Below are 22,405 nucleotides of genomic sequence, written 5' to 3' on the forward strand. Positions count from 1 at the left end.
GAGGGAAGCCCTGGAGAGACATCATGTAGTTACCAAACTGCAGAGACCAGGGCAGCCCCTTTCTTCATGACAACAGTCCTCTTAACTGATCAGCTGACCACCAGACTAACACTGGGTTAACAAATTCATTAGCTTCTTGAATAATGGAAAACAAAAGTAAGTAAGAATCCCAGTGATGATCAAGATAAAATGCTCTTCCATGCTGAGGAGAGATGTCATAAACTACTGTCTGGCAGTTCCAAACAGACCTCTCAGAAGCTCACAAGTGCCTTTGGCCATTTTCTGCTGCAACCTCTGGTCATTCTATTTTTGCATCACTGCTCTGTCCCAGCTGGTCATGAAGCATGCAAATTCAGCTCCAAGTCCTATTTGTTCCATTCTATCATTCCTTAATTCCTCTTTCAGGAATTAAGGAATACTGCTTCTGCATCACAAGTCTGAAGAAACAGGAGTCTAAATTTCCCATCCTTTATCAATATAGCTTGACAAGCACATGCAGCTCAGTGTTTGGACTCTTACTGTTACGCAACAGAAGCTAACAAAGGATACTAGAAAAGACTAACAATGACACAAGAGGAAAATAGCAATGCTACGAGTTTGTACCCAAAGCATAGAATTCCTACATTTTGAAAGCCAGTAGTTTGAGTAACACACAACAGTATGAGCATAACAGCTCACACAGAACATATCTTGAGCCAACAGTATGCAACATTCTACATCCTCTCAATTTTGTAAATTAGTGCTGCTGCTTGCAGAATAACCAAACTACAGCTTTTTTGAAAAGTTGGCACTGCACACAATGGCACACAAGATTACCCAAATCTTGTGAGTATAATGCCCTTCTGAATCTTTCAGTCTGCAAGAAGGAGCTTGGGATGCAGTTTACACAAAATGGAAACATGCCATCATACTTACAGGATGTGACACAATGCACTGCTTAACATGTTTAAGGCCAGTGAACAATTTGCTGGGTAAGAGACAAGAGGTCGAGCTGCTCAAGATAACATTGTCGTCCACAATAAGATCCAACTGACTGAAAATCTTCTTTTTCAGTTCCAGGTTCTCTGGAGTACATTCCTGGAATAAAACCAAAGAACAGTATTAAAAGTCATGTAGTTCAATAGTATCTATCCATACATCTCAGACTTCACAGATCCTACATTGACACCTAGGAATACAGCACAAACCATCTATTTTAATCAGCCTAGATATACCAGTGAGCCATTAACACAAAAATATCTTCCCACAGTTATAGAAATGGAAAGCCCAAGAGTTTATGTACAGCAGAAGATGGACCACCACATCCTACAGGAGACTTAACAGAAAAGAAAATATTCTGCTTTCTCTAAAATACAGACTTTAACTCTCACAGGGAGATAACACAATACAGAGGAGTAAGACCTGGTCTTCACTTTTTTTTTAAGAGAATCTCACATGATAGAGGTCAGTATTCTCTCTCAGATAAGATGGAAATGAACAGATGTATCTCAAAAGAAGAGAAACATACAATCTCCAGAACTATGGCAAGAGATTCCAAGGTACAGCTCTGCAACCTGTGCATAAACAATTCCTAGAGCTGAAATTAATGAAGATACTTAAGCATTTTAAGCATGAGGGTCAGTGAGAAAGACTTCTGAAGACCATCTGAAGTAGAATGAATGCTATCAAAACTTCTGCCAAAGCTACTGAGCACATTCAGCTCTACATTACTGTGTGAAATTTCACATGTGTGAGCCAAGAGCCACACTAGAAAGAGAGCACTAGTCTGGGAGGAAAAGGACATGGGATAGAAAACTACAGTGGATCCCACAAGCAACTGAAAAGTCTTCAGCCTACGAGAAGAAAATGGAGGAAGAAGGACAGTCTGTTTTCAAGGGTTTTTGGAAGAGTTTAAGAAAATCCAGACAGGACCCCAAAGGTGCAAAACCTCAGCCTTCTTCTTAAAGCACATAGAAAATACCTGCTCTTTTCCAAGTCTAACCTTCTCTCACAGAATGAAGTGAGTACTTCATTCTGTCCTTTCTTTTATGCTGAACTACACACAGCAAGGTTAGGGGGAAAGGCTACACATTTGTCATGATCCAAAATTTACATTTAACATCTGCTGTTTCCAACAGACTCTGTGGCAAGAATGCCCAGGGCCAGAGATTTTAAACCAAAAAATGGGTTAAAAGTAATTCGAAGTCTGAAAAAAATAAGTTGCATGGAACAGTACTAAAGGTTCCATGATGCAGAAGAGATAAATAGGGTCATTTAAGAACTCCAGATAGAGCCCAAAGTATTAGACAGCCTTATCAAAACAAAATGATACTCTGCACATAGTTCCAGAATCCCTGCTTGTTGGTTAATTTTAAATAGTTTCTTTTAGCAAAGCCAAAGATGATGAGAACTCTGCAGATACTGTTCAAGCTAATAAAAGAGCTGCTCTGAATAGGTTTGTGAACTTGAAACTCTAAGCCTGCTCTCACATCAGATGATAATCAAAAAGGCAAACTCAAATCTGCTGGAAACTCAAACCTGCCATGGTTACGTAAGGTTTCTGAATGGGCCATTTGCTTGGAGTTTCTTGTATAGTGTCACAATTGTATTCAGGTTGTTGGACCACTGCAATAAAGTTTCTGTTCTCAAGCATGCAATTATTTTCTCAGAGACACCAATTCCCTGAAGAACAGGGGGAAAATTAAGCTCTAAACAATCCATTAAACAGGAACCTCACTTGCTGTCAGTTATGGAGCCTGGAGAGGTCTGAAGCTATTCTGTTTACCATGAGAAAGAGAAGATCAAACAGAGAGCAGATAAGATACGGGTTTAAAGCTACCACAGTTTCTCTCAAAGAATCAGTGCAAAAAGGTCAGCATGCACCACTGTGCATTTTAAGTGACACTGTATATTTCTGTGCTCTTTTCTTAGGGAAGATCATACTTCTCATTTGCAGTGAACAGTAAACCTTTATTCCAGGGCCTAGTCACTAAACACGGCTGCTACAAATCTGGCTTCCAATTTAAACTTTATTAGACTTCTCTTAAGAGCCTGATCAGAACATCACAGCTGTTAATTTTTAAAACTCATCTCCTGGAAGTGTATTGAATTAAAGGTAATATTGAATTGTGTATTGAATTAGATGTAATAGGAATTACACTACTCAAACACATGTTCAGAGAAGCTACTTGAAGCAGTGTATGAACTCTTGTAGAGCTACACAAAGATAAACATATTCTAGACTCCCTCCCTAGCTAACTGATATACCCACCACATGGTGATTGAGGTCTAGCTGCCCCTAATTAAGAAGATGCACTTCCATGACACAACCCCTGAAATGCCAGTAGATGGAAAGACAGTGAGTTTTATCTGTTTAAATCAAGTGTCTCTGTGTTTTTGTATAGGCTTTTCTCACCATGGCATCCACCATCTGTGCTCTCACATGTATCCATGCTCGTCTAAACGCACGACTTCATTTTCCTATATTTAAATACTGGCATATCCCCAGGTTCTTCCCATCCATTCTCAAATATGCCAAAGTAGCAAGTCCTCTGCAGCTTCTAGAAAAACACTCCCCAAAACACTATCTTGCAAAATACCTTTTCCTTATACTATCAGTGAGACTTGCTGCTCAATTTATTAGTACTGGAAGGCAAAAGAAACAAAACATGGCCTGAAGCAAAGCACTGCAACACTGTGGTATGGTCCTAAATTAAGTAAACATCCTACACAAGCAGTATAAGATGAAAGCCAGATATTTAAACTAGTATAGAAAAGGTCAAATATTAGCAACTACTCAGCAACAAGCAAGCCAGTTTCTGCAAGGTCATGGAGATGCTGTCACAAGGAGCAGCATCAAGCCTTCCCAATAACGAGTATGGAGTCTGATGGTAGTCATCAGCATTAGGAATTGCTGAATAAAGAAGTCTGAAAGCTACAGCTGCACAACAATGAATGCCTTCCTCCTGACTAGATGCTGTCTGCTGCAAATTCAAAACATAAACAAGGAAGTGTTTCTTCCCTGTTAATCTTAATATGAAGGTTTATGATAATATATATATTCCTACAAGTGAAGATAGATTGGTCTTGAGCTCTCCTAGACCCCTCTTCATTGCAGGGGTGTATCCCATATCATGGGATTCTTCCAAGTTGATTTTGGCCCAACAGGCCAAAGTTGTCCCTCTTGAAGTCCATGACTGTAATCCCAATTTTTGGCTTGCTTCTCCTCTCAGGATCCTCAGCTTCACCATCTCACGGTTACCAAGTCTCATAGCTAAGAGTTCCCCCTGACCTTCACATCTCTGACCAGTTCTTCATTGTTTGTGAGGTCCAGCACAACACGTACTCTCTTCTAGTCCTCAACCACCTCTGTTAAAGTTGCCATGAATGCATTCCACAGTCTTTCCCTATTCTTTGTGTTCTCCTGTGCTACCCCTCCAGCAAATACTGATGTGGTTGAAGTCCCACCATGACGACACGGGTCTGTACACACATATAAAACTAACAGCATTTTAAGGAGCCTCAGCCTGTCAGTGCTGTGATTCAGCTGACATTTTTAAGGCACTTCTGTAGAACAGTTCCCAGTCAAGTGACAGCAATCCTCTCCTCTGATAGAACGAGGCCATAGCAGCAGCTTTCAAAGCACCCGACTATCCCACAAGCTGGACCCAGACTGTCAGCACTCCTGCAACAGGAACCACACCATATCCAGCTTTTTGTGGGAGAAAAGAACTTCACAGGATTAAGAGACAAAGAGTTCTGCATGTCAGAAAAGGAGCTTTTCTGAAACCTTGGTGCCTAATACATTTCTACAAATACTTCCATTTTCTTCTACAGTTATAATCCACTAGAAAAAGTACTTCACAGAAATGACAGGCATAATTGTTTTACTTTCAATCTAACAAGTCACTTGAGAATGTCTTATTTCTAAAACAAAGCCTGATTAACAAAAGGCTTTGGCCTGTGGATTTTTATACACATAACCTGAATGCTCTTTAAGACAGACATCAAAAATATCTGAAAAGGAGACTTGCAAATTTAATGAAATGAAATAGAGATTTCAAATCACTGTCTATAAATAGCAACTGTACAGTCAAATACCGTTATTCCATAGAATTTTACCATATTGAAATAATGGATTGTAATAAAGGATTCTTGTAAAAATCCTTGTAATAAAGGATTCTTGTAAAAGCCTCTTTGAAAAAAGTACAGATGCTAAAATAAGCTCTCTGCAAATTAAACCCTGCCATTTGACTAGTTTCCCCCAACATCACTAGCAAGGTTGAGGTTACTGAAGTTACCAAGCCAAAATTCCATCTCTTTGCTCCATCTTGCATATAGACTGCTGTGTTTTAGTCACCATTTTATTGAATACACATCAAATTATATTTTAAACAAAAGAGTGTTTAAAATGATCATTACTATCATTATATTCCAGTCCTAATTATTATCATTTCTATTTAGGCTTTTATGTTGACATGCTGGATTGTTCTGCTCCTGCAGGGTTTAAGTGTGTATCTCCATTCTGGAAGAATGAAGATGCACCTTCTTGAGCTTTTTTCTACTGTATTCCAGGTCAGACACTAAAGTGCACTCTAGTCAGTAAACAAGAGTCATACACATGAATCTGGGGAACTACACCACCTGGAATTAAAAAACATGACATTTTGACTGCAGAGGCTGGGAGTTCAGCTAGCAAAACAAGCAGAGACATAAAACTGTATTTTTAATATCAAATTATTAAATCTGAGTATGAATTTTCCTTCTGATATTTTTGTTAACCAATAGAACTTAGCTCAAATATCTATTATTTTCATACACTGATAGGTTTGGTAATTTCACAAAATTCAAAATCATTACACAATTCAAATGCAAATACTAGACTTCAAGTATTCTGGATTTTTCCATCATGCTCCCTTCAAAAGTAGTTTCAGATGCATATTTTGAGGCACTTTAGAGATGGATAGTATATACATCTAACAGGATACCAAGACATTATTAAGACAAGGTGACAAACAAGAATTCATTACTTCAAAGATGGTAAGGGGAAAACATATTTACTTCAGTTTATTTTTGTGAAGTGTTGCTACCCTCCTTGAGCATAAAGGCAGGGCCAGCAGCTGGCTAGGAGGCACACACACCTTTGCATGGCTTTGGGATGAGACACACACACAGCTGTTGTGGAAGGAGGCCCCAGGCAGTTGCACACCTTCCAGTGCAGTGTCTGGATTTTGATCAGTTAAAATGTGGTAGAAGGAGGAAAAAAACCCAAAACAAACCACCACAAAAACCCTGAAACACGGATGTGCGGCAGAAACCCAACTCAGTGGGATACACACAGGGGAACAGGAGCTCATCAGGCTGTCTGCCCCTTCCCCACAGCAGATGCTCACTCCACTTAGTGGGTACATAACTTCCTCCAAGACAGTCTCCAGCTCATGAAAAAAAAACACATCATTAACAAAAATTTCATTTTCAACAAAAACCTCCTTAGGTGTAAACCAACTCTAGTTACTCCAAAACAAGCCACACAACCTTGGCAACCAAGACTTTTATTCTGAACCTGAACTATCTTACTAACTACTGCTATCCTGCAAGCCAAGGGTAAGAAGGCATAACAAGGGCAGCAGCTCCTTTAACTGAAAGGCAGACTGGCTGTTTATTAGGAATGGGAGGGCCACATTATCACCATGTGACACTATTATAAAAAATATGAAAAAAGTACAGGCATGCAGGTTTCACATCCCAGGGCTTCAGTTATAGACTTTCTATGGGTTTTGTATGCACAGGAGCAAAATGCTAAACATGGGAGAAGGAATCACGTCACAAGAATTTTAAGAACAGGTTAAGACATTTTTGACAGACAGTTGTCAAGGTATGACTGATCCTGCCTACCTTTGGTCTCATCACTAGATGAAAAAGCCTATTGTAAAAGTGGTCATAAAAGATAAGGTAAAGCACCAGCACTTTCAGGCTAATCTAATTTTAAAAAATAATTTAGGGCTATAAATCACTTTAGACTTAGAGTGAAAACTTCTTATTTGTCTTGAACATATGAGCTCATAGGAGTGTGAAATCTGATGCTTCATAAATCACTACCTCTTGAGTGACATGAAAGACTCCTGACTGCAGAATACTGTGCAAGTAAACAACACTGAGGTGAAATCCAGCCCTTGGATGGAAACATTTTGTACTTTCCTACATTTCATAAACATACTTTGTTAAAGAATCTGACCAATAAAAATATCAAGTTACTGCCATTTTATACTGCTCAGAATAAATGACTGAATTACAAGTGTCCTTTCAACCTTTAGTAGAAAAAAAACAGGATTTGTGCAGGTAATAGTTTTCAGAACTACATTTTCTAAAATCAGACTTGCAAATTTGGGAGGGTTTGGGGGTTCTTTGAGGGGCTTTTTGGCTGGTTTTGTTTAAAACATACAGCAAATGAAGACAAGTTTGCTTCTTCTCCTGTTAGTATCATGGCATGAAAAGATCCATTATTTTCCATGATGTTCACATATCGTACAAAATTTTCAAAAGACAGACAAGTTGATCAGGCTGCTACAGATGAAGATCTTTTTTGTTCCCTCAGGAATGGGCAGTAAGATCTCAAACTAGTTGACTGACATCCTCCTTCCTACATCTTCTCTCAAAGTACTAGATTTTCTGTTTTCCTCTACCCTCATGATCTCATCCACCCTGAAAAATAGGGAAAGTGACTAAGGAAAGGCAATGGAAACACAATACCACCCCTGAAAAGGGACCAGGGAGCAATGGAAGAGAACCTGAAGAGCAAGATTAGTTGTCAGGCAGTACAACAGTTTTGGCAATGACAACCTCTTGAAACAGGGACCAAAACCAAATTCAAGACTGTGACATCAGCTGTTATGTGAACAGAATAGATGGAAAATAAATGTTAGAAAATTTGGAATGATGTAAGTCTATTCAGCAGCTACACCACTGCAGTGACACTGGCAAGCTCTTTACCTAAACACCATCTTTCAGTTCAATTCAGACACTGACTTCATAAAAAGTTTTACAGCAAGTCTTTAAGATCTGATCATTTCGATCTTTAAAATTAGAAATAATTTTTTTCAAAACTTCTACAAAGACAGTAAGTCAGGTCCTATGCCTAAAGCCTGTTCCCTCAAAAGCCAAAACACAACTTCTTGTGCCTCAGGCCAATGTTTAAGCTCTGTAGGGTAAGACCAGGCCTAAGGTTATATTTGCCCAGCTGAGAGCAAACAGAGCCATATTTGTTCATCCAGGGCTCAGTTCAGAAGAAGCCAAGTTACTGCAATGCTTGCACACTCTGCCTGCCAGCAGTTTTGTTTTCACAGAGCTCTGTGACTAACAGAGCCTCTAAAATGGTATGGTCTTCCAGCCTACGAGCTCAGGGCAGCTGAAGACATCTTCACCCACTGTCTGCAGACATTCCCTCATCCCGAAGTAAAAGGGTTCTTGAAAGCTGTCAGGAAAGTCAAACAGAAGCTACGAGTAGAAACTGGTAACAACAGTCAGAAACGAATTTTTATGACCAAAGACACAAGACACCTGTTGTCAAAGCTCCAAAGTCAATGCTGGTTTTGCACCCTGAAGGCACCACCAGGCTTTTTGAAAGCTGCTAACACTGTTTTTTAAAAATATGTCTAACTGGAAAAGATGAAAGAGCCAGCAAGATCTGAAAGACACCAAGTTGAAAATTTATTAGTGTCCTTATCACCAACCAGCTCAACAGTCTGTGCAGGTGTAATGGGGGGGAGGAGGAGAGGGGGCAGAACACCCTCTCTTTTTAAAGAGATGGGCAGGAAATGAAGATACTGTTCTAAGGCTTTTAGGCAGAGTTCTTTTAAAAGTAAAAAGGATAAATACTTCAGGAACACAAGGTGTAAGTTAAAAGCTTAACTTCATCCCCTTGCCCAGTCTACTCTGTTCAGTGCCACAGCAGAACAAATGGGTTCAGAGATCACCTCTCAGTCACCTTTTGCATCCATCTTCAACCAACCCAGCCAGCCTTCACAACTCACCAAAACACACAGCAGCTCAGGTGTCAAGGGTAAGATCTCAGCAATAGTTAGCTATCTTATCTTCCTCTGACAGCTAGTAAACTTTTTTGTTCAGTTAGTAAATTGTTCAATTTAAAACCTTTGGTTTTGTTTTATTAGCATTGTGGTAAAAGGTCATACATGTACTTCACTGACTTCTGTTCAATTTATATTATTTATGAACTAGATACATATCCACTAAAATCTGGTTTTAATATTCAAAGGTGTCCTAAGATGTTCAATACCCAATAGTCACATAAAAACAGAAGACAAAAGTCATCATATATTTATGCAGGAAAGCTAAGAGCACAAAAGCAAGAAACATTTAACTCACCCATGACAGTCCCATGCCAGGAACATTATAGTACAAACATATCCATTAATTTACCTCCATGTAGTTTTTGGATAATGGAAAAGTTATTTCAGAATTAAAGCTTTTAGTGACACTAAACTTGCAGTGTACATTCACCTATATGCTATAGGTTATGCACTTATTCCAGGTAACATTGGAAAGTTCTGAGAAGTGAACTTGTGTGAATACTCAGGTGAGAGCAGAACACAGACTGATTTCCTTCTGAAGTTGATGTAAAGCACACTAATCAAGTCAAGTTACTTCATGAAAATGCTCACGAGAGAGAATATATAACCTTTTAAAAGTTTCAAAGCATTACTGTTATAAATTTTCTTCTCAGTCCTTCTAATTATCTCTTCCATCATTTTCCCTTTTGTATCTTCACTGATATAACTTAAGAAGTTCCATTTTTTACTACTTTATCCCATCTATTTTTAGTTATGTCCTATGAAAACAACATAGGAGGCAATCATCTGAATAATTTACTCACGGAGGGCAAACATCATGAACCTTTTAAAAGCTTTAAGTGGACTTATTCTACAAAGGCCAGATTTGAAAAGAAGTTAAGATTTAACCAACTGAAATCCAGGGTAAAAAAATGCAGTACTCATGAAAATTTTGAAATAAGCTAATCAGTTGGTTATATCATGAAGCATGAAAATAGAGTCCTCTATATTCAACTAAGATTAATACAACCAATATTGTATTTTTTAAGTAACTAAAAGTCAGAACACTTGTGCTCGTAAGTTACAATTAGTACATTTTATCCCTTCACGTTCAAAACTGCACTAAGCAGCATTTCTTAAATTTAATATGGCTCAGTCATAAAGTAGTCTGTTCACTGCTGAAGCAAGGCCATGAGCCTGAACTGTTTCATTCTATTCCACCACCCTCCTTCAAGAGAAAATTAAAGTCTATTTCAAATAAGTTGCCTGCCCACTTCCACTGTGCATTTGTTAACACTTTGAATCAAACTAAACTTTAATGCTATAGTTTGGAGAGCTGATACAAATAGAGCCAACCATGTTTCACACACATGACTTGTTAGCCATGGGCATACTACTGGGCAGCTATTTAATTTATTTTTATTGACAGACTAAACAACTACATGTTTAGAGACATCAAGAGGACTAAAGGAACATAAAATAGCACCACAAAGCTGGAGTTACCCCAGGTACACTGTTGCTGTTTGGAGACTACCAAGACAACACCTCTGTCTTCAGCTGCCTGAAAGGAAAACAAAGGCTCTCCGAGGCACAGGCTGGAAGGACAGGAAGGACTGAAGTCGCAAGAAGAGACTTCCAATTAGACATTAGGGGAAAGTTGCGCAATGACAGTAATCAAACATTGTAACAAACTACCCAAAGACACCAGAAGTGTTTTTCCAAAACTCAACTGCACAAACTCTGCACAAGTTGATGCAAGTTGGTCCTGCAATGGGTTGGCCCAGATGACTTCCACAGGTTCCTCCTAACAGAAAATTACTTTGATTTTGCAACATTTGCCCAATGCCCATTTTGTAAATGAACTGATAGTGGTGTGGAAGGATGCAGCCCTTGATTTAATCTGACGTGGCATGCTAGACCTCGTTCAAAAATCCTAAGATTTTGCCAAAGACACTCTCTCATGAGACCAAAAGTATATCAAAACTCAACATCATTGCCAGAGCAACAAGACACAAGGACTCCATCACAGCTATGTTCAGCTACAGAAGAAGATGGTGAAATACAAGTCAGAATGGTAAAGAGATCCAAAGTTGGCACGAAGAAAGATCAGATCCTTACAGGTAGCATACAAAGAAAGTAAGGACACTATATGGATATACCACATAGTAGGAAATGCTTGAAACAGCAAAAGAAAACAAGAGCTATGAGAATACTGGAAACAAGAAGGCAGACTTCACAGGCAGAAGGTAGGAAGAACAGTCATTTCTTCCTCATTGGAATAGGTTGGCCAGCGCTCCTTTACAGAGAGCTCTGCCCTTTGTTACATCCATTAATAAATTAACTGAAAGTTAGCTCATGAAATTTAGGTTGATCATTATTATTACAGCCACAAACATTTGCAGAAGGACTTTACAAGACTGAGTGATTAGACAATAAATTTGCAAATTAAACTCAGTAGAAGTAGGCAGTGTATGCATGAACACAATACTATGAACTAACAAGTTCCAAGCTCATTAGTGATGAAAGAGTAAGATACTGGGGGTGACAAAATATAGTTTCATGCTATGGGGTCAGGGTGTTGAACTCTCCAGTGCCCAGCTACTGTGCAGCACAGCTTTTAATCATTTTTCTGAACCATTTGCTAGGAGTTGGCAAATCTTTGCTTACCTGAATGAAAGTAGCACCCTCTACTGCTGCCTTCAGGTCTGTACAAACGCTGATGAGAGCCAACTGCTGTTCTGCACTCAAAGCTCCTTTCAGGACTCCCAACTTCTCCATCTCTTTCATTTGTTGTCTGACAGAAACAACATAGAAACATTTAAGCACTTTATCATTGTTAAGCCACCACCAATTTCTTAAAAAACCCTTTTAACAAACCATGTACTATTTGTCATGTCACTGCACACATCCCTGTACAAAAATATAAAGGTTCATTTCAATCATTTCTCCTTCCTTCCCCATCTTATCAAAGGTTTTTCTTCTCTTCAAGCACAGAAACCTCCAAGATCTACACCTAGATACAGGATTGTCAACACTTCAAATTTGTTTTAATTGGTGCACAATCAGCAAAAGGGTTTTTTTTGCTCATAAAACTAAGGTCTCTTTCATATCATCTAGTTTTACAAACAGCTCTCCTTTGCTACAAAGACTTACTGTAGGAACACCTCTTTACCAGTATAGAAATAAATAAATACATTTGATACAGGCAAGAGTCCTTCCTAAAAACCATGCCACTACATTCTGGGGTTTTTTTAGTGACTACAGAATAAGTGTCAAAAAATTCAAATACTTACTAAACTTGAAATGAATGTTCAAGTACACACCACAGCTGGGACTGGACATGCCACTTCTTCAGAAAAGGTCTCAAACATCCAGAACAAGCAAGCCACTTTTCAAAACATTATAAGCCACTTAGAGGAACAATTAGGTGGGATTAAACTGTCTGATCATAATCAATCTAAAGCTCCTTTATGTAGGCCTTATCATGGTGAAATTGGTTCAATTTTCATCAGTTTCATCAAGACAGAATTCCTCTGAGCCTTTGGTTATTATTCAGCAAAAACTGCTCATCCTCATGAAGACACAAGGAAATTGACCTAATGAATGGCAGCAGGAAAAAAAAAAACACCTTTATTCTTCCTACCAACTTAATTAAGGACACAGTAAATGGATGGCTAAAAAGCACAGACTTCTACTTCTTAAGCAATTTATGGCAAAGAATAGGAAACAGGGATCTTCAGCTCCCTTTCCCAAGGTGACAGGGAATATACAGTGTGCTGGGCAGAAACTTCATCCAACACTTAAGGTTTCTAGCAGAGAAGGTGCCAGTGCTTCATCTGGAAAGAAACAGGTGCCCTAAGCTAGAGAATCCAAACTTCTGGCTCTCTCATACCTTGTGAGGCAAGATGAATAATTCAAAAGGTCTTTACTATCCATTAGAAGTTCATTTCCCATGTGCTCTTGCCCAAATCCAGCAACTCTTGCTCACATGCTTAAAAAACCCCAAACCAAATTAAAAACACACACAAAACAAAACAAAAGTTACATTTGAAGGGATCATATCAGAATTCCTTCCTTCTCTGAAGAAGAGGGTGAAGTTCTTGTTCACTCTCATTGCACTACATTCGTTTCATCCTCCCAGATTCTCCAAAATTACAGTACATGACTGGTGACTGAGGGATTAAAAAAAGCTAGAGTCATAGATAAGAGATTTAGCTTCTATTTTTCTTCCCCAAACTCTTACAGAAGCTTGCAGCACTCATCTCCTGTTTCATATCTTTCCTTCTCTGCCAGTGATAACCATCCTGCATTTCTGCTTTTCTGTCATAAACCACTAACAATATACTGTGCACTCAGAATACCATTTCTTCATTAACCTTCAAAGTTGCCATCTTCATCTTTGGAATTTGAGGCTTTTTTTTTACTCCTAAACAAAACCCAATTTTTGACATAACCAATCTTCATGTTAGCCATTATTTAAGTCAGTTAACACATGGAATAGGAAATACATGCATTACTGCAATTTTGGCTTTCCATCTTGGGAAATTTTCATTTTCTGCACCCTTTGCCAATCTACCTATTGCCATTCTGGTTGTTTTGTTCCACAAATAAATGTTAGTCTTTCAAACACTAAACCATTTTTATATTCCCATGGGGTATTAAATTGCTACAGGACTGTGGGAAACCAGTGTTCCCTGATACTTACCATACACTAAGACACAAAGGTTTGTACATACAGAAGTACACCACTGACCTCTACTGGATGACTTTTTAATGAAGACAGCCTAAATTTTTAGGTGCTCATACCTAGGATGACCCTAGACTGTGATCATTGCAGCCATAGCTTCATTCTGCAGCTGTATTGTGTGGGCAGCTCAGAGAGTTTCACTCAATACCTGTAAGGTCTTTGAAGAATGAAGAATTCACATCCATAACAAAATACTACTTCCTTTTTGAGCTTATGTTTCATCTGCCTCCAGAGCTTTACTGTTGTACCTGTCTGCCCATATCAGCACTATTCTGGGAACTGGGCTAGGATTTGCTTCCAATCTATAGGAATAAGGCATGGATAAGGCATCCAATCTATGGGAACACTTCCAATCACATAAAATGCCTGGAATGCTTCTGCTTACAAATCCTACTCTAAAAGTCTTTCCAGGAGGACCCCGAGAGCAATGCTAACACTTAACTCATTCACACCCCACTTGCCTCACCTTTATCCATAGCCACTAGTGGGGTTGTATTCAGCACACACAGCTGCAACCAGCAAATCTTTACTAGGTTTAGGACTGCTTTATCCCAACCATATTGCCCACACTAACAAGAAGGGAGGGAAGAGAAGAAAACATCAGCCCAGTTCTTCACAAGTTCAGCCAGCTGCTGATGCCCAAAGACTGGAACTATTCACCAGTCAAAGCACTAGTGCTGTCTGATAAATGAGAGGGTAGTTGGCTCAGTGAAAACAAACCAACAAACCAAAACATCACTGGTCCATATATTTAGCCTGAGACAGAACAGATCAAGTAGATTTTGTGTAGGCAAGCTTGAAAGCTTTCAGGAAAGGAGATTTCACTGGAAATCTCCTTGGACAGCCTGTTACTTTGCATACTAGGCAAATGTGAGTACCATAACTGTTCTCAAAACACAACTTCAGTAATTACACAAATCTCCCTTACTGAAACCATATGTTCCAGCTGCCCAGGGGACAGGCTACCATGCAGGAATGAGGTGAAAAGACAACATTTCCTTTTGGAGGTGTTTCATCTCAGTCAGACAGAACAGTTAGACAAAACCTTTGTAAAGGTGGAATCTATCCCTTTCCAAGGCCTATCAATGTGTTCTCTGGTTAGTTCTGTAAGTGAAGCAGTTTTGTCTAGCTAGTTAATTGCACTTTGGGAATGGTGGGTGGGCAGAAATAAAATCAAAAGCTAGAATCAAGCCTACGTTTTTGCACAAGCTTGAAGTGCCAGCATCAGGCACTCAATACCAAACCATGCTCTAAAAAGAATCATCTAGTTAGAAGTTGTCCCCTCAAAGGAGATATATAAAACTATCAAAGAAGACCTTAGCCAAGCTGCATTTTGCCCTTGATATCTACAGTACCAATACAACAAAGCAATATGTAAGACAGACTGGAAGACTAAGCCAGTAAGCCTGGTAATTAATCAATCTTTATCAGCAGAATAATTATGTTTAGAACAATAGCACAGTAACTACTTGGAAAAGTTTATCTATTACAAGAATCATATATTTATTTTTGGCAGAGGGGCATGCACTAAAGTATTTCTGCATCGTATGTTTTAGGACTACTTTCAGGAATAGGATACTACTTGTTTTTCTAATTCCCTTTATTTCAAAATTTAGCAATTTTGCATTCCATTCAGAATCACACTGATGCAGAAAAAAGCATGCTGGATATGAAACATTGCATTTCTCAAGGCAGGCTACTAGAGCATGCAATCTGTAGTGTGGTATAAGGGTGTTCATTAGTTTGTTTCCTCAGCAGAATAAAAGGTTGTACCGTTAGAGTAGACCTTAATTTATATAAAAGGCAATGAGTTATGAGTCAACAGACTAAAAAGCAATGAGATAAAATAATTAAGTATCACTTCTGCCATCAAAGAAGTATCACTCCAAGTGAATGTTGCTTACTATCAAATCCCAGTTTTATTTGGAAAATGGAAACTACAAATAGTCATCTGTACACTTCATTTTCTCCCTAATAAGTAGTACCTCCATACAATAGAAGTTTGTGGACTGTAGACTAGAGCAGAATAAATATGTTCCAATACTAAAACAAAATAAACTACAAAACCTCTAAGCTAAAAACTTCCCTAGAAGTATTTGCTATTTGGAGGGAAAAAGGAAAGCAAATTACATCAAGTTCAGAGAACCAGTCACCAGCTGGCTTTATGAGGCAGACATTCCCTTGCTGTTCTCCTGTGAGCACACGTTACTTGCTCAAGCTCCAACTCTTACAGTAGGATCACATCAGTAACTCGTGATTTACTGCAGATTGTGTGCTATGAAATGAGTGCAAAGAAGTTTGACCATCTTTTGAAAGATACAATCATTGAAACAGTGGTTCAAGAAACTAGTATTCTTGTCACAAAAACTATGTTTTCCTGAAACTAGGCTTTTTAACTACAGTGTTGCATTTAGATGTTGTTTGGGGTGAAATTAGCAGGAAAGGCCTTTGTGAGGGTTTTACAAAGATGTTTATTTCAGCCACCACTCAGCATTGTCCAGCGTTAAGGGAAATAAAGGCAAAGACTCTTGTGTGGGTCTAGGTTTGGTAGATGGGATTAGGAGGGCGGGGAGAGCATCGGGGACCAACCAATTACCAGGGGACATGGGGGTGGCACAAGGGTGAGGTTAGGGTAAAGGGCTAACAGGGAATTAGGGTGGGAGTGACTGAAAGGCTAGGGAACAAAACAGGGGTTGCATTCCCTAGTTGGGAAAACTTTTCTGGGTCTCCACACTAGAGCGTTACAATAGCCAAAATACACAAATTAATCATAAGTTAAGGACATATTATGTAAAAGGCAAAACCTGCCTTGAACTCAACTGAACTTGCCTTGAACTTATCAATTACTTGGATGAAGGAGCAGAGGCCTCCTCAGCAAGTTCACTGATGACACAAAGCTGGGAGGAGTGGCTAATACCCCAGAGAAGTCTGTGCAACCCTTCAGAAAGATCTCGACAGGTTGGAGAGATGGGCAGAGAGGAACTGTCTGGAATTCAACAAAGGCAAATGCAGAGTTCTGCACCTGGGGAGGAATAATCCCAGGCACCAGCACAGGCTGGGGGTGACCTGCTGGAAAGCAGCTCTGTGGAGAAGGATCTGGAAGTCCTGGTGGACAAGAAGCTGTGCATGAGCAGCAGTGTCCTCCTGGCCAAGAAGGCCAGTGGGATCCTGGGATGCATTAGGAAGAGCAGTGCCAGCAGGTGGAGGGAGGACATCCTGCTTCTCTACTCTGCCCTGGTGAGGCACATCTGGAGTGCTGTGTCCAGTTCTGGGCTCCTCAGTACACAAAAGACACAGAGCTCCTGAAGGGGTTCAGCAGAGGGTTACAAAGATGATTAAGGTACTGAAGCATCTCTCCTACAAGGAAGGGCTGATAGAGTTGGGCCTGTTCAACCTTGAGAAGAGATAACACAGAGGATCTCAACAATGTCTATAAGCATCTGAAAGGGGGCATCAAGAAATGGATCCAGGCTCTTCTCAGTGGTGCCAAGCAATAGGACAAGAGGCAACAGGCAGAAATTGGAATACAGAAGTTCCACAACAAGAGGAAAAGCGTTTTTACTGGGAGCGTAACTAAACACTGGAACGGCTTGCCCAGAAAGGCTGTAGGCTCCTTCCTGGAGCTATTCAAAAGCTGTCTGGATACAAGGAGCTTTAGAAAACCTTGCTTGATCAGGAAGGTTGGACTAGATGACCTCCAGTGCTTCCTTCCAACACTACCCATTCAGTGATTCTGTGAATTCCTACAGGAGAACACATGCAGGCACATGACAGTACAGACCCACTCAAACAGCACTCTATCCTATTACACATGACACTCTATGCTTCATGTTTTCAAGCTGAAAACCTTGGAAGGCTAACATCCTCATCTTGCTATTAGAAAAAAGAAAAAATCTGGAGCAAGTGTTGGCTTTAGTAACGAATACCACAAAATTGCCACTTGATAATCCAGAATCTCATCATGGATACCACTATGACAGCAACTCTGAAAAAAACCAAAAGTTTGTGTCATCTAGATGATACAACAGAGATGTTTGGTCTGACATTTACCTGGAAAGAAAAAAAAGAGGAGATAGATTTTCCCACTCTTTTGTTATCAAGCCTTTTTTAGCAGATCTCACTAACTTCTAAACTCTAGCAACTGAACTAATCTACAAGAGATTCCTGAAGTCACTCCTGTTTGCTTTAAGGCTTGTTACAGAAAGCTCAGGTGCACCTTACACTCCATACAGCTGACAAAGAAGCTGACATTATGTCACTCCAAGGCATCATGAAGGGAGAGCTGATGCATTTAGGTTGATGCTAATTGTGAAGTCATCTAAAGTCCAGCATTAAATGCTGATACAGCAACATAAAGTTGTGTACAGAACCACTTTATAAATGTACTTTCACCCTCTCTCACAGGCAGATAAAAGCTGTATTTTCAGGCCCAGCAAGAAGAGGGTGATAAGGACCAAGCAGACATGTTCCTTCTAACACAAGAACTAGGGGTCAATCAAAGTAACTTAGGAGCCAGGTTCAAAACAAACACAAGGGAACAGCTCCTCATGCAGCGAGCAGTAAATCTGCATAACACAAAGTCCTTTGGTAAGGAAGCCACAGAAGGATTTATATCAGTTCAAGGGAAGGTTTGAGAAATACTTGGAAGAAATCCAGTGAAGAGTGACTGAACAGATTAACTTGTTGGCATTGAAGGCTGGAGGAGGGGAGCAGACAGGCAAGACATGAACTTGCAGCTCTTGTAGTAGCAAAACCACGAGGCTTTAGCCACAGTGCCATGGGCAACAGAAGAGGGCTGGAGGCCTTCTGGACTCAGCTGGTCCAAGTGATCTCATGTTCACATCCTCAAACTGGCACTCCTTATCAAGGTGCTTCCTACTTCAACTATAACTGATCAATGACACTAGCAACTTGTTCTTCTAAGACTGAAAACCACCAGTTTAAGAGTATAAAAACTAGTCATAAAATGTTAATAATTCTAGCAGGGCTTCTCAGCAATCCATTTCAACCTACCTCCATTTTCAAAGGGTCTTTGTTGCCTTTCTGTGCAAAAACTCTTACATTCACATGTTTTAAACCTAATGGTGGCAAGCACTATTTAAAAATATTGAATTTAAACTTGAGATCTTGAATAACTTAAAAATTAAATTTCTCTTCAGAAGTGCCAGTGACTCTTGGAAGCGCAGATCTTCTGATCCTAACCTGTACTTCTAAGTCTTTTAGCCTTTTTAGCCTTCTTCAAAGCCTAAAATTTATGCTGTCTGAAATAACAAGATATGGATATTCATGCATAATTACAAAAATCCCATAGTTTCATTCCAACCCCAGTTATTTCCAGTCAGATTACCTACCGAATATTTTCCAGGGCACTCATTAGCTGCTGTTGTGCAATATCATAAAGTTTCACTTTGAAGCCTCCAGCAGCAAACACCATGGCCCAGCTGCGACCAATGAGTCCACTGGAAAAAAAAAAAAAAAATCAGCCAATTAATAAGCCAGAATTTAATAGGGGGAAGGAAATATTGAAAGCGTTGCAAAAAACAAATCAGAGCTTAGATTCTTCAATATTTGATGAAAAGATCAGTTGCACACTGATGAGAAACAAATCTCTCTAATAGAGAAATACCCTTTGCTGGCTATACTCTTTGTATAGCAGCTCCTCTGAAAGCTGGAATGAAAATAATGGGGAAGAAAAAACGCAAAACAAAACAAAAAAGAGAGCAGAATTCAAATAGGAGGAGCCACTACTTTGGGATACTGGACTCAGTCACCAACAGCCACAATCTTAACCTATAGTTGGTTAATGCATTTATACTAAAGAGATAAAAAAAAAAAATTAAAAATTGTTCAGTTCATAGACTAAAGACAGGCAGCAGTCCACTGATCCCAGAGTGCAGGATTCTGCTTCAGAGGTGGTCAGAAAACCCAAGGCCCAACCACTGAAGTCACAGGTCTTCAGTAATTCAGAAAGTACCACAAGCACATGAAAAGGAAAAAACAAAATCTCAACTGAGCATGGGTTGATATTATTTTTCCACCTAGCCACCTCTAGCACTACCTTTACTTTTAGATAAAGCACTTTATCCTGCTGGATACACACAGGAACAGTGTGTCTACATCTTTCAGTGAAATCCTATTACTGAGCAATACATGGAGGAAATCTGTAGTAACTGACAATTTTATTTTCTCTTAAAGCAATGCAGGTTTTAACTTCATTAGATGTTCAGCCAGCAGTCTTTTTCAATGGAAGCACCAAGGTACAGTGTCACAAGCCTAAGTAACCTGAAATCACAAAAAAGTTAGGAAAAAAAATCCATAACAGAGACAAGATCAGAACTCCATATCCACGACTGTTACAGTGGGAGTTTTGATAATTACGTGCCTTTCCTCTCACTTCCATGATCACTGCATTTGCAGCATCAAACTTTAGTGATCTCTAGCAACTGAGAAATTCAAGGCCATTAGGGCATCAATAAAAGATTAAAAGGGGAGCAAAAGTCAGATATAAAGTAATAGGGCAGATGAGAAAAGAAGGAAGAAAAAACAGGAACATGCTCAGCCTTTGGTTTAACTATATATTTTTAAAAAGGATCAAAACAGGAAGTTTCAGGAAATAGCAGGAGTCAGTGGAAATATCTGGGACAAAAGAAAGAGTGCATTTAGTGCTGTTAATCAGACAATAAGGTCTCACTCAAAACCTACCATTCAAAAGTAAAAATAAACAACTTCTCTGTAGTAAGTCCAGAGTTCATAAATTCTGAGGCAAGCAACAGAACAACCTTACAGAATAGGCATGGTCAAGTTTTGTTAGCTACTGTAGCCTCCTGGTTAACAAGCACTTATAATATAAAAACATTATTTATATTATAAAATGTATATTATAAAAGCATTTTAATCACTTCAAGCTGACATTAGCATATATGAGCTACTAGCATCTTTACGAAGTAGCATAACCTCTCTAAATAGCATTTTTAAATTAAATTTCCTTAAAACAGAAAAAAAAATATTTCACTTTAATACAGGTTTTTAGGATTGTGGGTTTTTTCTTTTGAACAGAGCACACAAAGTAATGTAGGTATCAGGTTTGCACCGTTACTGCATTGTACATGATAGCATCATTACAGCTTGATGTTGGCATATTTGACCCCAAGACAGTGCTTTTTGACACTTTAAATGCTGTCATTTTGGGCACAGGAATATTAACAATCAGATCTGCTCACACAACTCCTGCAGGCACTACCAAAGCCTGCAGTAGTGCCACGGGAGCCACAGCAGGCAAGAGCCCAACCCTCCTGACCCTTCAGACACACCTACAGTGTATTTTACAGTGTAAAATTTCCGTGAGTACCAGCAGTAGGAGCCAGCTCGGTCGGTGTCACACTGGAGCACCGAAAATCCCATCCTGAGGCTCCAAGCAGTCTTGGAAATAAAGTTTGCTGCAGCCCACACTTGTAGCACCAAGGTACAGTGGTGCACAGGGCACTGTCACTATCTGGCATGAATCTTCCCTCCAGACTCTTGTTCAAGCAAAGAACTTTGAGGGTTCAGCTCAGTGAGAGGATGAAACAATGCATCCCCAGGCAAGCCAGAAATACTGTTGACTTTTGTGGCAAGTTAGTATTATTCCAAGAGTGTCTAAGACTAAATTAGGAGTTTCCCGACATAGCTGACGTTAAGCTGGGCTTGGATTTCTCCACTCCTCTTGCACTTACAGACACACAAGGCATTGCAATGAAAAGGGACAGCAATCTTTCAGACCTAAAGAGTGGCTTACTTCGCTAAAGATGTTTTGTTTTAAAGTAGCACAGAGCTGTCAGGGGCTTAAACAAAGACACTCTAAGTAGAGCCAAGCAGGTGCATCCCCCCCACTTGCAGATCCAGCAACAGCGGGGCAAAACCCACGGCCAGCCCCGAGTCAGCACCTCGCTGGCACATGCGACGGCTGCAGCAGTGCGGACAGCTGAGGCAGGGCCGTAGCCGACACCGAGTCCCCAGACCCCCGCCCCGCAGGCCGGGCCGAGCCGGGAGACGGCGCCCAAGCCCCTTCGCACCCGCGGGCATCCGTCCCACGGGCGCCGCGCCGGGCCGGCACCTCCTCCCCAGGGCGCTGCCTCCGCCTGCGGGCGACGAGAGGCTTTACCTGCCGATGATGGCAACCTGCGAGGGCTCCATGGCTGCGGGGGCCGCGACCGGGAGATGCGGGATGGGCAGCGGGATCGGCCACCTCTGCCCCGTGCGGGCCCGCCCCGCCCGCCGCACCCGCCATGTCGCGGCCGCCCATTGGCCCCGCGGCCGGCGCCTCCCCGGGGCCGAGGCCGGGGGAGGGCCGGGGAGGGACCGGGGCGGGACCGGGACCGGGGAAGCGCCGGGGAGGGACCGGGGAGGGACCGGGGAAAGGCCGGAGCGGGACCGGGACCGGGACCGGGGAGGGACCGGGGCCGGACGGGGAAGGGCCGCCGCGGCTCCCACGGCCGCAGCCCCCGGGTCCCGCCCCTGTCGCTCTCCGGGCACGGAGAGAAAACGTAACATTTAAAATGCTTACTTAGTATCGAAGAATATGTTAATATGCTCTTAATATGTCCAAGAAATACTTTTAAGTTTTCTCGTCTTTCTG

At 40.5% G+C, this 22,405-nt stretch overlaps 1 protein-coding gene across 1 annotated transcript in view; it reads right to left on the bottom strand.

Annotated features, from left to right (window-relative positions):
- Nucleotides 1-22,090, bottom strand: part of CRYL1 (crystallin lambda 1) — a 49,810-nt gene extending 27,720 nt beyond the window's left edge. Inside the window, exons 1-4 of the mRNA XM_056515487.1 lie at nt 21,932-22,090; nt 19,143-19,250; nt 11,712-11,838; nt 916-1,077 (exon numbers count right to left, since the gene is read on the bottom strand). Of these exons, the coding sequence (XP_056371462.1) occupies nt 916-1,077; nt 11,712-11,838; nt 19,143-19,250; nt 21,932-21,963 (429 nt within the window). The 5' untranslated portion in view covers nt 21,964-22,090. The remainder of the gene's footprint in view (nt 1-915; nt 1,078-11,711; nt 11,839-19,142; nt 19,251-21,931) is intronic.
- Nucleotides 22,091-22,405: the final 315 nt, after the last annotated feature.

The sequence above is a fragment of the Oenanthe melanoleuca genome, chromosome 1, assembly GCF_029582105.1.
Source record: "Oenanthe melanoleuca isolate GR-GAL-2019-014 chromosome 1, OMel1.0, whole genome shotgun sequence".
Taxonomy (NCBI): Eukaryota; Metazoa; Chordata; class Aves; order Passeriformes; family Muscicapidae; genus Oenanthe; species Oenanthe melanoleuca.